This window comes from Trachypithecus francoisi, unplaced genomic scaffold, assembly GCF_009764315.1.
Source record: "Trachypithecus francoisi isolate TF-2019V2 unplaced genomic scaffold, Tfra_2.0 Lachesis_group0, whole genome shotgun sequence".
Lineage (NCBI taxonomy): Eukaryota > Metazoa > Chordata > Mammalia > Primates > Cercopithecidae > Trachypithecus > Trachypithecus francoisi.
Genome location: NW_022681453.1, coordinates 122,310,971 through 122,327,459, shown reverse-complemented (window position 1 = coordinate 122,327,459; position 16,489 = coordinate 122,310,971). Strand labels below are relative to the sequence as shown.

The following is a 16,489-nucleotide window of genomic DNA, read 5'->3' as shown; positions in this document are numbered from 1 at the left end:
CTCCTTCCCTCCCTCTCTCCCCAAAAACCCCTGGCAGCAACCACTGATCTTTTTACTGTCTCATAGTTCTGCCTTTTCAAGATTGTCATAGCACTGGGCTCATACGTTTGTTTGTTTTGACTGTCTAATTCCCTGCTCAAGGTTTGTTCCAGATGATCCACATAAGTGAACTTTATAGACTCTTTACCTTATACCTTTCAATGATCTTTCCTGCTTATTTTAGATATAGATATAGATGAAGAATCTTTTCTGGTTTTCTAAAATTCAATGTATTTTTGTCTAAGTTAGCTGTGAACAAACCTCACAATATGTATACTGTACTCCTTGCAATATTACCTTGCATTAATATAGTGCTTAAAATTTACAATAACCATTTTCACACACATGTACTAATTCTTACTGGACCACATTCTTACTTGAAGTAGCTAGAGTGGTCATGGCCCAATTCCCAACAGTTGTTGGAGTGTCCTGTTTAGAGGGGGGATTAAGAGGTGAAGCCACCTGGACTTCCTGGGTCGAGTGGGGACTTGGAGAACTTTTCTCTCTAGCTAGAGGATTGTAAACACACCAATCAGCACTCTGTAAAAACGCACCAAACAGCGCTCTGTGTCTAGCTAAAGGATTGTAAGTACACCAATCAGCACTCTGTAAAAATGCACCAATCAGCACTCTGTGTCTAGCTAAAGGATTGTAAATGCACTAATCAGCACTCTGTAAAAACACGCCAATCAGCTCTCTGTGTCTAGCTAAAGGATTGTAAATGCACCAATGAGCACCAAGAACAAAGTTTCCACAGTGTGGAAGGGGACCTGAGTGGGTTGCTGCTGCTGGCTGGGGTGGCCAGCTTTTATTCCCTTATCTGTCCCCACCCACATCCTGCTGATCGGTCCATTTTGTACAGTACTGATTGGTCAGTTTTACAGAGTGCTGATTGGTCCATTTTGCAGAGTGCTTATTGGTGTGTTTACAATTCTTTAGCTAGATACAGAGCGCTGATTGGTGCATTTTTACAGAGTGCTGATTGGTGCATTTACAATCCTTTTTTTTTTTTTTTTTTTTTTTTTTTTTTTTTTTTTTTTGAGACGGAGTCTCGCTCTGTCGCCCAGGCTGGAGTGCAGTGGCCGGATCTCAGCTCACTGCAAGCTCCGCCTCCCGGGTTCACGCCATTCTCCTGCCTCAGCCTCCGAGTAGCTGGGACTACAGGCGCCCGCCACCTCGCCCGGCTAGTTTTTTGTATTTTTTAGTAGAGACGGGGTTTCACAGTGTTAGCCAGGATGGTCTCGATCTCCTGACCTCATGATCCGCCCGCCTCGGCCTCCCAAAGTGCTGGGATTACAGGCTTGAGCCACCGCGCCCGGCCGCATTTACAATCCTTTAGCTAGACACAGAGTGCTGATTGGTGCATTTTTACAGAGTGATGATTGGTGCATTTACAATCCTTATATTATTCCATACTCACATCTGAAAATAAATATGCATAGAGTCTCTTTTTCTTCACTAGAGTTAGCACCATAATCACATTTTAAATTTTAATAATAAATATCAGAAAGATCTTGAATAAACTTGCTGTAAAGACACATCTGCTGCTGTTGGCATTGCTAATTTGAACAATCCATTGGTAAGGCAATATTACTCTTCATAGCAATAACAAAAGCAATCCTGTACTTTGAAATGTATCCTACAAGAATAATTCAACTCTCTGCAATATAATCTCGATCTCCTGACCTCGTGATCCGCCCGTCTTGGCCTCCCAAAGTGCTGGGATTACAGGCTTGAGCCACCGCGCCCGGCCTCTGTAGTATAATCTATAATAGCAATAATAGAAAACAACATAACATCTGAAACAGGGAAATAACTTAGAAAATTGTGATAAAATGTGTGGCTGTTAAATATAAAAATAATATATACAAACATGGATATGCTATAAGTGAAAAGAAAAGAATACAGAGGGATATACAGAATGATTGAACTTAGGTAAAAACATGTATGATTATGAACAAACTATGAAAAAGGAGGGATTAAATAGTGGAACAGAAATTGGGTTTAGCAGGCCTTCCCAAATCTACTGGAGCAAGGCACTGTTGCAAAAAGGCTTGAACAAACCTGCACTCTGGGGTAGTTCTTCTCCAAATCCCCAGGGATGGTGGAATTAAAACCTAGAGAGATTGTCTCCTCCTAGTGTAGCACCGGATAACATTGAACCCTTTTTCACTGTAGAAACTTTTAGAATTTTCCTCTTTATTTTTGTGCTTTTTGAATTTAATTATAAAATATATAGGTGTGTTTTTTCCTTTTTTCTGGAAAATTTATCATCACTTTTTTGACCATTTTCTCTCTCTCATTTTTTCCTTCCTCTAATATTGTTTCTACAACTCCATTTTAATCCACTGTATCTTTTAGTTGTACTTTTGTATTTATTTATCCTAGATCCAGCCTGTCTGGATCTAGAAGGTCAATCTGATCTTCTAGTTCTTGAATTTATTCTTCAGTTACATCTATCTATGACTGTATCTATCTACCTACCCTATTACTGTATTTCTTTCAATTATCTTATTTTCTGCACCTATTATTTCCTCTCATTTTTAAAAATGTTTTCTGATTTTTGTTTTATATTGCTAATATATTTTATTCTCTTTTTGAGTTTAACTTTAATCCTTATTTTAAATTCTTATACCATGTGTTCCAATTTGGTAACTTTGGGTGGTATATGTATTTGTTGTGCTAATTTTCTTTGATGGTGGTTGTGGATCTCAGGATCTAGCTATTTTGGCCTGTGGTCCAGCATGATATATCAGGGCCCAAGGATGGTGGGGATAGTGTCTAAGTGTGTGTGTGTGTGTGTGTGTGTGTCTGCATGTGTACCTGTTTGTGAGAAGGCCTGAATTTGAGGAGGAAAGCAACCGCCAGGGGAAATAGTGCAATGAGATAAGTGATTGAAGCAAAGTGAGAAGGCCATCTGAATTTAAGAGCTGAATAGCATATAGTGTTAGATCCTGGGTGGAGTAAGGAAGTTAACCAGACTGTGGTAGAGGCAGACAGAACATTTGATATAGAGTGAATAGCCTGTATGTAACAGTGCCTAGGGTTGGATCCATTGTGAAGGGAGTAATGGCATCAATTGATTACATACAGGGGATCTAATTACCTAAGTAAATATATTCCATTTAATGAGAAGGTGATTTCTAACTGCTAGAGAAAAGACTTACAAACATGGAAAGATAAATAAAACTCAGTGTTGATATGTTTTCCTGGTTTTACATATATATATAAAATTTATTTTAATTATATTTATATTTAGATTATAAAATTTAATATATTTTAATTGTATATTATATACAAAACCATGAGGACATATGAGTTTATATTAATTTATATATTTTTATATATAAAACCATGAGAACATATCTATATATGTTGTTGATTGTATATATATATCCAAGAGAACATACATATATATAAAACTGTGTGTATGTGTGTGTATAACACCCATGCACATAGATTTAAAAGTAAATACAGATATAAATCTGAGTGTATAGATATATTTTTATATATTTACATAAAATATAATATTAAAATATAATTATATTTTCCTAGGTTTGTTCACTGAGTAGTATGGAGAGAAGCAACACTTCATTAGCAATAGATGAATCCAGATCTGTTTTTCTAGACTATTCTCCACTTAAAGGACCTAGAGTCTTTGGAGAAATGGCTGACAACAGAGCTGGCACAGGAAAAGTACAAGATGATTTGGTACGTCTTATGGTGCCAAAAACTAAGTAAATACACGAAGTACATGTCAAAGGACACAGAATCCAGCTGAAGTTGCTATTACTGGCTAACATTTGACAATCTGAGCATTAAGATATAAATAGTTCTGGTATATAACCTATTGAATCTATTATGAATATAAATCCTAATTAAGTAATGACTCAATACTGGCATGGGTAAATTAAAAAAATCATATCAAGAAATGAATAGAAAAAAGAAAAATCTCTTCTTTACAGTGAAATTTCAACTAATAAGTGTAAAGATGATAAAATTACAGCTGGAAGTGGTGGCTCATGCCTGTAATCCTAAAGCTTTGGGAGGATCCCTTGAGGCCAACAGTTTGAGACCAGCCTGAGCAACACAGCAAGACCTTGCCTCTAAAAAAAAAAAAAAAAAAAAAAAAAAATTAGCCAGACATGGTGGTGCATGCCTCTAGTCCTACTCAGAGACTGAAGTAGGAGGATCATTTGAGCCAAAGAGTTCAAGACTGCAGTTAGCTCAAATGATGCCACTGCACTATAGTGACAGACTGAAAGTGTCTTAAAAACAACAACAACAACAACAAAAAATCAAAAGTTGGAAAGTCACCATTGGCATCATCATAGAAATGACTGGGCAACAGGCATCAGTGAACACAAATACTAATGGCTAGAGATAGCAGGGGTTTGAGGCAGTATGCTACATTATTTCAAATGCTTATTGAGTATAAAAGAAAGCAATTGTAAAGTAACTTCAATAAGGAGACCTGGCAGCCACCACCTTAATCAAGAGATCAAAGGTAGCAGCATCACTAGAGACGGGACAAACTGAAGCAGAGTGAGAAGGACATCTGTCTTTAAGAGCTGGAGAACACACATTGTTAGAGCCTGAGTAAAGTAAGGAAGTTAACTACATCGTGGTAGGGGCAGGTAGAACATTTGATATAGGGTGAATAGCCCATATTAGACAGAGACTAAGGTTGGATCCATTGTGGAGGGAGTAATGGCATCAACTGATTACATACAGGGGAACAAATTATTCCCTGGTACATGGTAATATCATGCACCAGCTCATAATATACAATGGGAAAAACATAGTCTCACTCTGTAGTATTACTGTTAAAGATTCAGTGCGTGAATATCCTCATGAGAAAACATCAGATAGACACAGATTTGAGGAACAATACTCTAGATAATTGGTATGTAACATCGAAAGGTAGCAAAGCAAAGGAAGTCAAGAAAAGACAGAAACTGTTCCAGGTTGAAGGAAATGGTGGGTTTGACAATTTTGTGTGACACATGTGCCTAGTTTGGATCTTATTGTAATTCAGGATATTACTGGGAAAATTGGAAAATGTTGAATTAAGTCTGTGGAGTGCATGGTAGTAATGCACCAATGGTTAATTCCTGATTGTGATGGTTGTGTCATCTGTGTAGGAGTATGTCATTGTTTGTCAGAGAATTCACTGACAAAGTCAGAGATGTTCACTATGTTTGTAGTTTGCTCTTGAGTAGTTAAGAAAAAATACTTTTATTCTTGCAACTTTCTGTACATTTATTTCAAGTTTAAAAAAAAATCCCGGTTGAAAGTTGTAATTAGAAACTCCCGGAAAACATTTAGGGGCAGTTAATTATTCAAAAAGTTGCTCTGTGTGTGTGTGTGTGTGTGTGTATGTGTGTGTGTACTGGTAGTTAAAAATTACATTTCCAGCTCACATTTACCAATTTCTGCCCTTCATGTAAAATTTGATGACAGCTTTAATTATGACATGTGAAGTTTAAAAGATTTCAAGATATAAAAATGTGTTCCACTAAGAGAACAATTTGTATTCAAATAGGGTGAGGGGTGTCAGAGCTAAGAGACATGAAATAGCTGCCTCTCTCTATCCCTTAATTTCATCATGTTCAGAGAAAAATAACTACTGCCAATTTTATGGTCCAGAGACAATTCTGTCTCGCATTTTTGTTGCAATTATTAAGAGCCAGATTAATTGGTTCCCAATCTTCTTCTTCCTGGATAACTAACAGACCTTCATTTCCACCTGTATTTTGAATAATTATACCAAATATCTAGAAAAAATTCCAACATTATTCACAGAGATTTGAAGAATAACACTTGCTGCTAACTCTGAGTCTCAATTCCAATAATTAAGCATTTGTGAGTTTCCTAGGCATAGATCTTCTAGAGTCTCTAAGTTTAATTGAGTATTTGTCCCATTACATATACTTGAGTCCCTTTCTTGCTGATGTGGCTCTAGAAAAGAACTTTTTTCTAGGATTGGACTTCCAGATTGTTCTTTTATTTTCTTAATTTTCCTGATCCTCACGGGGACTAGAATCTGTTCTAGAGGGAGTTTTGATGACTGAGATGCTGCAGTCTGCAGATACCTTTCCTAAATGCCAACTGTTTGCCTGAAAATCTGAATATAAACTGCTTTAGATTCTATGTCATCGTAACTTGTAAACTTTCAAGTACATATAGCTGTCCCCTGATTATCTGATACATGCATACACATCTTCACATCCATACATCCAGCTCATGTGAGCTTCCATACTTTTGGAAAAACAATTAACATTGAATTAAATTGTATTCTTTTTATTTAGTAAAGTTATGTAACTAGGAAGATATTCTAAATAATATAAATATGAGAAAAAATAACTTTTACTCTCTTTGTATCCCTCAGAAATGTAAAAATTGACAATTTTTTTCTCAGCTGTCTACCAAATCACCTGAAGCACTAATCACCTGAAGCACTAATTTACTAATCTACTAATCACCTGAAGCATTGTCCTTGCTGCATATTTTCTATTTGTTCATTCACATCTATTTGTCACCCTCCATTAACCTTACTCCAGGAGAAGTAACCTCTATGCATTACATCTACCTGGTTCTTTTATTCTTTGGCTTCAGGTTTAGTTTACCTAATTGAAGGCATCAACAAGAGGACAGTAGACTGGGTTAAGTGAAAGACTGGAGTATTTATTTTCCAGTACCCCCCTGACTGTCCACATTATGCAGTGACAACTCTGCTTGGCTGAAAGCCACAGCTCTTCTCTAATAACTAAAGTACTGGCCAGTTCCTACAACTGCTCTCTCTTCTTGCCCTTTCATGTTTACAGGTAGTAGCAATTACTAGACCAGGTTTGGAGGCAGTAGCAATGGTATCTCTTTTCTGTTTTGCTTTACCTGTCCACACCATGTGCATAAGCACTTGATTAAATTCTCTTAAATTGCACATTTTTAGTGGATCCTTTTTTCCTGATGACCTGATTTATATGTCAATCAATCTACACAATTTTCTGAGTCCATATTTGCTGTCAGGTAATAAATGGATGGAAAGGAAGAGAAGATTTTCTTTACTAAAAATATGGTGGGCTAGGATATCAGATTAATCCACCCACTGATAATAACTTATAATGACAAATAAAATACAAAATAAATCTTGTTAACAGCATCTAAGAATTAGCAAGAAATTAAGAACTTACTAGGTCAAAATTTAAGTTGTGATGGGAACCCAGGTAAATAAAACTATGAGGCTATCTTCAACCTAAGGGAATTTGGTAAACAAAGAGAACCCTTTAATATTGATGGTCTCGTGGGATGCAAAGGTCAGAAGACAAAGTCCTGGGCTTACCGAAATTGGGATGAAGAAGGTGGTTCTAAAAAAGATTCTCCCTCTATAAAGTAGGAATCCTAAAGTTCTGAACTTCCCCACTTCCTCCCAAGAGTGCAAAGAAAGTTACCTGACACTAAGCAGAGCAGGGGCATGGGATGTCTAAGAAGTTGTAATTTCTTAGATTAATTATAAAAGAATACAAAATGTATTTATAACTTCTAAATAACAGAGAGAAAAATTTAATGGCAAAAATCTAAATATAAAGAAAAAATACAACTAAAGGAAAACAATATGTGATTCAAAGAAGAAACCTTAATTAAGATGAAAACTGTAAGTCTAAGTACATATTAATCACATTAAATGAAAGGGACCAAATGCTCCTATTAAAAGACTATCAGATTGCATTTAAATTGGAAATTATTTGCTATTAATGAGACATATATAAAGGGAAGATACGGGAAGGTTGAAAGCAAAAAATACACAGCATAAAGATACTAATACAAATAGTGCTACAAAATTCATATCAGGCCTACTCAAACTTAAAACAAGAATTACTACACACAAGGAATATCACTTCATGTGATAAGTGGTTCAACTATTCCAGAAGATATGATATATTTGAATTTATAAACACCTACAAAATAATCTCAAAACATATAAAGTGAAAATTGACTAACTACAAGGGAAAATGAACAAATTTATATTCACAGTAGGAGATTTTAACATGAATAATATACAGAATATTTGAACAACCTGATTAAGGAACTTAGTCTAAGTAGACATGTGTAGAACAGACAATAACACAGTATACATTCTTTTCAAATACTCATAGAACACTGATGATATCCTGAACCATAAAGAAAACCTCAAATAATTGAATTATAAAGAGGAAACAACATATTCTAATGAAAATTCAGTTGCTTATGCTCTGCTTCAGAAGAATATCATATCATAATGCCAAATAGCATACAAATGCCAAATGCATGAGAGAGTAATAAAGAGAGGCTATGTCCAACTTGAATGAAACCCTAAAGGGTTTTTGGTGGAGAAAATAACACTTGTACTGAACCATAAGAATTTAGAGTGTAATGGGCCTTTACAACTTAGAGACACATACATGCAAGATACGTTTGGATAATATTGAATAGAATAATAAAGAGAAATACTGGATACTTGCAAGGAATAGCAGAATAATAGAAACACAAAGGCAGTGATGAATCTCTGGAAGTTTTTGTTTAGTAAATGACAGTGTTGATCCATAACATAAAAATACAAAGATACGGTGTATGCTAATGGATTTTATCACACATATAAACTCCAAAGTTTAGTTGGAATTTCTATAATTTGTAAAACGTGACAGGTATTTGAAAAATTATATGCTAAGAATATAAGAAGCTATAAAAACCTTGAGAAATATTTAAAAAGTAGAAAACACTTTTTAAAATAATTTTGCTTTCAAGTGTACATCTCAGGTTGTCTTTAAGTCTTTTAGCAAACAAACAAAAACTCTAGACTGTACTCCAGCTGAATCATTTCTAAAATCAAAACTGTTGAGACAGAATCCTGGAAACTTGAGAAGTTCTGGGTGAATGTCAGATCTGCGTTACCTTTGGTAAGCCCAGCCTTCACTCCCCAGGAAACAGAGAATTGACTCTACTTTCTGTGGATTTTGGACAATAGGTTTCCCCGCTACGCTCACTCCATTTAAGATCCCTGATGAACAGTCCTTCAAAGTGAATTCTGAAGCTCTTTTTCCTTTTGTCCAAGGACTTCAGACTGGGAGCTCATGAATGTTGATCTTTAGTTCTACGAAATACTCCATTATCAACTCCTACCTCAGACTCGTATGCTCACTATGTAACTGACTGCTTGAAGACAGTTGATCTGGCATTTGTCTCCACACATATCAGTCCTCCCGAAACAGTTCTAGCTCTCTGAATTATTCAGATACAGAGCAGCCATTATATCTATATGCATGCTATATAGAAGTTGTCTGCACAAATTAAAAATTTCCCCATTTCTTCTGAATATTTTCCTCCATGTTGATTGGAAAAGCTTGATCAACATTATTAAAGCCCTCTCTGCTCAAAACCAAGTTTATAGTTTTCCTTTTCTTTTTTTTTCTTTTAAGGTCTACTAAAAAATACTTTGCTTTGTTATGGTCAAAAAGGTTTGTCATTTGTTATGTTGGAACTTAAAGGAAGCCATGTCATATTGGATCATACTACTCCATTGTCTACCAAGATAAATTGATAGGTAGGTGGATAGAGGGAGAGAAAGAGAGAGAAAGAGAAAATCTCAAGGCATTCTTTAAGGAGAGTAGCATAATATACTGGAACTTCTCACATGTAGCAATTCCAAGGCTGCTCTGAACAGATTGATTAGTTTCACATGTAAGAATACACAATGTTGAATTCAATTGTACTAACATTTCCTGCTAATAGATATTTCTTGAAAAGTTAAAAGGCACCATTTGTCAACAAATATTTGTGTAACTACAACTTGTAGATAATATGTTCAATACATGTTTTTAAATTTGTACTCAAGAAATGCTAGTAATGCATTGTTTAAAATAACTACTAACAGATTAGGAAGATAGATTTACAAAATGCATTAGAAATATGTAAAAATTATAAACAAGATGATCAGTTAGACACTATGTCATTTTAATAATAAAAGTAATTTTGATAAAACATATAGAATTGTAAATAAGGAAATAATAACAAAAAATACATAGTATATCCACTTGAAGAGACATCATCCAAATTTATTTATGTAAAATTTTGTCATCACTGATAAGTTTTAAGCAACATGTAAACAATTATTTTTTCAAAATAAATGAATCATCAAATACATTAAAATGATTATTTTTAACTTGATTCATTTAAACTTTTCACCTTAAATTTCATTAATGGATTTTAAAGTTTCTTCTTCCCTTTTAATCACTATAGTCATGAGTTTTAATCACAAGATCAGATTGATATGTGAAAATTAAGTTTTCTATGTTTTGACTGAACTTCAAAGACAAATATTGACAATACCTTGAATGAATGAGTCAGGTCTACAAAGAAAAAGACCTTTTGAAATGAAATGGAGTCAGTATCCAATTATCTAATCAATGCAAACAATCTATTTAAGCAAGAATTTTTCTCCTTATTCTTTTTCCATTCCTCATACATTTTTTTTTTTTTTTAGTTCTTGCAGTGATGTCCATACAAATGGCCAGTTATCCACTTCAATTTGCTGCGCCTATCTCATGCATGAAGTCATTCAATTCTTTAGTTTAAGGGTTATGGTTTTTATCAGTTAGATAGCTTTTAGTTGCAAATAACCAAAACCAAATATAAATAGGCTGAAACAAAGGAGGAATGTATTGACTCATATATATGAAAAGTTCAATAGATTTGGCTTCAGACAAGGCTTTTTTTAGGGCTCTAATCATGTAAATAAGGGTTTCTTTTTCTCTGCTTCTCCATCTTTCCCCACACCTTCTCTCTATCTCTATTTCTATCTTTCTCTCCCCTTTACACATCTGATCCCTTCCTATGCTGACTTTATTTTCAGGTAGGATGCATTCCATTCCCATGGTCTCAAGATGGTTAGAGGAAGATCCCAGAGCTACATGGTTTCTTGTTGACCTTTAATGATGAAGCAAGTCATTACTTAAAGTTTGTAAACTGCATCTTGGCCAGACTTGTATCATCCTTGAACTACACTTGCTTTCTCAACATCCATTTGCCACTTTCCCTTTTTGAACTGTTGCCAGCATTTCCCATCAACATTTTATGAGTAGATTTGGCAGTATCCCTAGAAATAGATTCTGATTGACTCAAGCCTATTGACAGATACATCAACTATATTATGATGATTGGTTCAAGGATAATCCAAGTTTGGACAAACAGGACCAAGACTCAATTTCTGAAATTTGAACAATGACTCACTTTAACACTAGAGGTGTTAAATGTAGTCCTTGATTGATAGTAGAAAAATTCTATTACATTTTTGTCTGAATTTTAGAGAATTTTGATTTAGTGTGCATAAAGGGTTAAATGGGTAGGATAAATAATTAGTGGATTTGCACACATATTCTTAATGTGCCCATTCCAAACTTGCTGAGTGAAGATTTTCAGACACTAAAGATCAGGGCTATACTTAGAAAATTCAACAATATGTTATAATTATAATATGTTTTAAATTATTTCTTTAATCCTTAAACAAGAAGCATTGCTGTTATTGCTTAAAATGACAGTACCTCATTCAGTATCCTTTTCATATCCTACCCTGATATACATTACTGTGAATAACTAATGCATTTTATAATATCTATGAAGAAACTTAATTATCTCAGAAAAATTATGAGCATTATTGTCCAAAACATTGGGGTAAAGGGTTATAATCCTACATTAAACTGAATTTATATAGAATATATATAGATATTATATATTTATAATATAGAATTATATATTTAGATTTTCCAAATACTGATTTACCAGACTCAGTGAGACTACTCAATCAGTATTTGGAAAATCTAAATGTATATTCTGTATTTTAAAAAATAAATGAATCATTATAACATGAATGTCTTCTCAATGATTTAAATATATCTTTTTGAATTTTCTAAAAATCATAACAATTTTTCTAAAAACATAACAATATCCATGAGAATAACTTCATAAGTCATAATCTCTTAAAAAGCAGGCCTGTCTTTCTTGCTTTAACACTGGTGTACATCTCAACTCTTCTCGTAGACTTCATGCCTGTTGTTAATTTATTATGGAAATGCAGCTGGAGGGTGTCATCTTGCTTTGCAAGTACATTATTCTGCATATTAAGAAGAAAATTAATGTAGTTAGGCCAGACACAATGGCTCATGCCTGTAATCCCAGTACTTTCGGAGACAAGCAGGAGGATCGCTTGAGCCCAGGAATTTGAGACTAGCCCTGGCAATAGAGTGAGATCCTGTCTCTTCAACAAGATTTCAAAGTTAGCTGGGTGTAGTGTCATGTGCCTGTAGCCCTAGCTACTTGGAAGGCTGAAGCAAAAGGATCACTTGAGCCCAGGAGATTGAGGCTGCAGTGAACCATGATCATGCCACTGCATTCCAGCCTAGGCAATAGAGTAAGACATGTCTACGCTTTTTTTCTTTTTTTAAGTAGTTATTTGATAACAAAGATACTTCTTAATATTTATGTAACATTTTACAATATACAAAAAAATTAATCCAGTTATGGCGGCTCATACTTATAATCCTAACACCTTGGGAGGCTGAGACAGGAGGACCACTGGATCTAGGGAGCTCAAAAACAGCCTGGGCAACTAAGTGAGATCCTGTGGCTACAAAAATATATACTTTTTAAATTAGTCTAGTGTGGTGGCACCCATGTGCAGTCCTAGCTACTTGGGAGGCTGAGGCAGGATAATTGCTTCAGCTTAGGAGTTTGAGGCTGCAGGGAGCTATGATTAAGCCATTTGCACTCTAGCCCTGATCACAGAGCAAAACTTTGTCTCAAAAAATACATGATGTAACATATAACACAAAAAGTGAAAAACAAAGAATTGATAGACATATCATACTTTGATTCTCACAACTATTTAAGGTGATAAAGGTGTAGCTCTCTGTTGTAGATACAGACATAGAGGTTTGCAGTGGGAGATGACATACGAGAGGGCATGGAGCTAGCACGGGGATTGTCAGTTCCTTGAGGGTAGGACAGTGGCTGGAATGTATTGGGGGCTCTGAATATATATTGAATTAATTAATTATTTAAATCTGGGCTTAAATATGGTCTTTTACAAGTCCAGTGTCTCTTACAACTACACTATTATTGTGGTGTTCTTTACATATCTTAACAAATAGAGCCCAGAATCAATTTGTTGGGCTCAGAATAAATGGCAGAAAAAAACCAAACCAAAACAAAAATCTCCTCGAGTGCTTCTTCATTCGAGCTTTGAGGACATTGGTTTATTATTATCTTCTGATTTTCCCATCTTATTTAATTGGTAATCAGTTTAGGAGGCTCTCAATCTATAGGATTTTGAAAAGCATATATCCTAACAGAGAAATCCTTAATGTATTCAGATTTTTTTCTGTACATATTTCTTCAACACATTTTCTCTTTTGTATGTTCTTGCTGTCAAGAGAAAAACAGTTGAGACAAAATATGACTATTGAGCCCAGAGGTCTGGACACAAAAAAACAGAGCCCACAAGTTGTAGTTCCTAGCAAATAGATACAAATTTAACAAATTATAAAGAGAGTGTTTTCTTTAGAACCCTAATGCTGAGACTGGAGGCAGGAATAAGATGCAGCCCAAGGCTTTCATCCCACCACAGGTAGCTTAACTACTTCCGTTTCATCCCACGTGGTCCAACAAGGCCTGACAAACTGCATTGCAGTACAAGAAGCATCTCCCGGGAGATGATGCGTATAGACAAAGGGATTTTTTAGTCAATTGCAGGAATTAGGCTTTAATACTTTATACTAAAAGACTTCATACCCTAGATAGCTGCCTGCTATCCACTGAATCTTGGCAGGCAGTGAGACTGCTGAAGCTGAAACCGGTAAGCGATGTTAAGCAGATTTTCATGGTTGTACAAAAATGCTTTATTTATAAAGCGACTTTTCTGTGTAGCAGTTCAAAATGGTTTCTTTTTCTAATCTCTCATTTTGGTCAACTCTCAGTCTTTATCAAAATTACTTCCCAAACATGCTGCTAAAGAGCCACAGAAGAAAATAATGCTTACTTCGTCAAAAGTCAACATTTTTGAAAAGAATAATCCTACATACATCAATTTAGGAGATTAAAAATGATCACGGTCTTTACAAAAACTGTAAAATACAGAGAATAATATTAAATACTTTACCATTATTTGGAAGCTCTAGAAGGCTACAGGCATCATTTTTGGTTCTAGCTTTTGGCAAAGAGATCAGTTTTGCAACGAGTGATGCAGAGATGGGCTGCACTAACAGAGAGGTGAGGTTTGATCGGCTTTGCCTAAAACTTCCATCTGTATTCAAAAGACAAAGGAAGAGAATCCTTAGTAAACAGAAATTTAAAACACTTAAGGAAAATTATCTGTAATGAGTATTTAAATTATGACTGGTAAGTTTATGTTCATTCATTTATTTACTCCTTAGTTATACCCTGTTTACTTATTAACATGATTTGAGATACTCAGTAAAAATTTAGTCCAAATACAATGTCATATCCTAGTTAAAGATGGCAGATTGCACATATGCACTTACCTACATTGTCCCATAAAACTCCACTAAAATGATGACAAAATAATGAAAAAGCATAAATGTACAGGGGCCAGGAGAATAGATAGTAATACGATTCTAGTTGGAAAGCAGATATGTAAGTGTCAGTGATGTAGGACATGAGGGGGGAACCTAAAACCTAAGTTCTTAGTAGGGAAGCTGGGAATGCTGTTTGTACCACTGAATAAAGAAAGGGTTAGAAATTGTCAACACCAGGTATTTATTAAAGTAGGGCTGCAAAAGAGACCAGAAACAGGAGGATCTTATGAAATCCTGATTGTGAAATGGCTTGTCCTCTGGAATTCTCACGCACCCAGTCTGTGTGGGTGCCTGTTCCTTCTCCACTTCAGCAGAAAACTGAGAGTTAGAGTCTGAACAGGGAGACACCAAATACAATGAGCAACATTACACTTCAAAGAGGATGGTGTTGGCCAGGTGCGGTGGTTCATGCCTGTAATCCCAGTACTTGGGGAGGCCAAGGCGAGTGGATCACTTGAGGTCAGGATTTCAAGACCAGCCTGGCCAACAAGGTGAAACCTCATGTTTAATAAATGTATAAAAATTAGCTGGGTCTGGTGGTGCACTTCTGCAATCTCAGCTACTTGGGAGGCTGGGGCAGAAGAATAGCTTGAACTCAGAAGGCAGAGGTTGCAAGGAGTCAAGCCATGCCACCTGCACTCCAACCTGGGTGACAGAGTGAGACTTGGTCATGGAAAAAAAAAAAAAAAAAAAAGGTCTTGTTGTGATTGCCAGGACTCCTCAGATATTTTCTCTTTTGGCATATAGAAACCTTCTCTCCAGGTAGGGCAATAGAAGATTCACTCTTAGCAAATATGATGACATCAATAGAAAATATCTAAAAATACCAAAAACAGGTCTATTACCCACAAAGAAACAACTTACCCACAACATCCTACATTGAAATTTATCAGTCAATACATCCCAGTCATATACTGAACTTCAAATCAACTTAATTTTGTTATTCTTGAGTAAGAGATCTCAGCCAAGAACAATCACAGGCTGGCCCCTGGGCACAGACCTAGTGAGAATGATGGCAGATGGTCGGCAGAGCTGGGGAGGGAGGTCTCTATGAAGACCAAATGAATGAGAATACCAGATGTGTGCTAACATATTGAGAGAATATTTACAGTAAGAGCAGAGGGTTAGGGTTTGAAGAGTGTCTAGCTATAAAGAAAAATAAGAAACCTATAAAGGGAGACAATTGTTAGCTTAAAGGGACCAAAAGTTGTATAAGAAGAAATTTAATCATTGAACAATATGTATAATATTTACATAGTCATAATAATATAAATAATGACTGTTGATTTAACACAAAAATTATCCTTTTTAGGAAAAAGGAGAAAAAGGAAAAAGTCAGGCTGTGATGTACATGAATACTTGCGAAAGTTAAGTCTTTATCTCTCAAAGTGGTAAGTCAATATAATGGATAAAACTGAAAAACAAACTCAAACACATAACTGAGCAAAAGGAAGGTAAACATAAAAGGTAAGTAACTACTAAAGAGGTTAAAAACAATTACATATTTGCCCTGGGGAGTTAAAGAGAGGAGAGAAGAGACACAGGGAAGAGAAGGAGAAGGTGACATTTTTATAAATTAAGCCTGTAGAAATATTTGACTATTTAAATGAACTAAATGCATCTATAACTTCAAAAAACAAAAAATAAATAAAAATAAGAGAAAACAGTTATAATAACACAAGTACAAAAAAGTGTATGAATAGAATAGAGATAATGGAGAAAACAAACTATGCTTAAGGAAATAACTAATACTCAGTTTATATATTTTTACTGACTCACAAAAGGAAATACACAACAGAATGACTCTATTAGGCAGCCGGTGATAT

The 16,489-nt window shown here is 35.2% G+C and overlaps 1 protein-coding gene across 3 annotated transcripts in view; it reads right to left on the bottom strand.

Moving 5' to 3' along the window:
* Positions 1-16,489, bottom strand: part of NAALADL2 (N-acetylated alpha-linked acidic dipeptidase like 2) — a 967,958-nt gene that overhangs the window by 350,961 nt on the left and 600,508 nt on the right. For all 3 annotated transcript variants that reach the window (XM_033211735.1, XM_033211737.1, XM_033211736.1), the window contains exon 6: positions 14,228-14,371. In XM_033211735.1, coding sequence (XP_033067626.1) covers positions 14,228-14,371 — 144 coding nt within the window. The remainder of the gene's footprint in view (positions 1-14,227; positions 14,372-16,489) is intronic.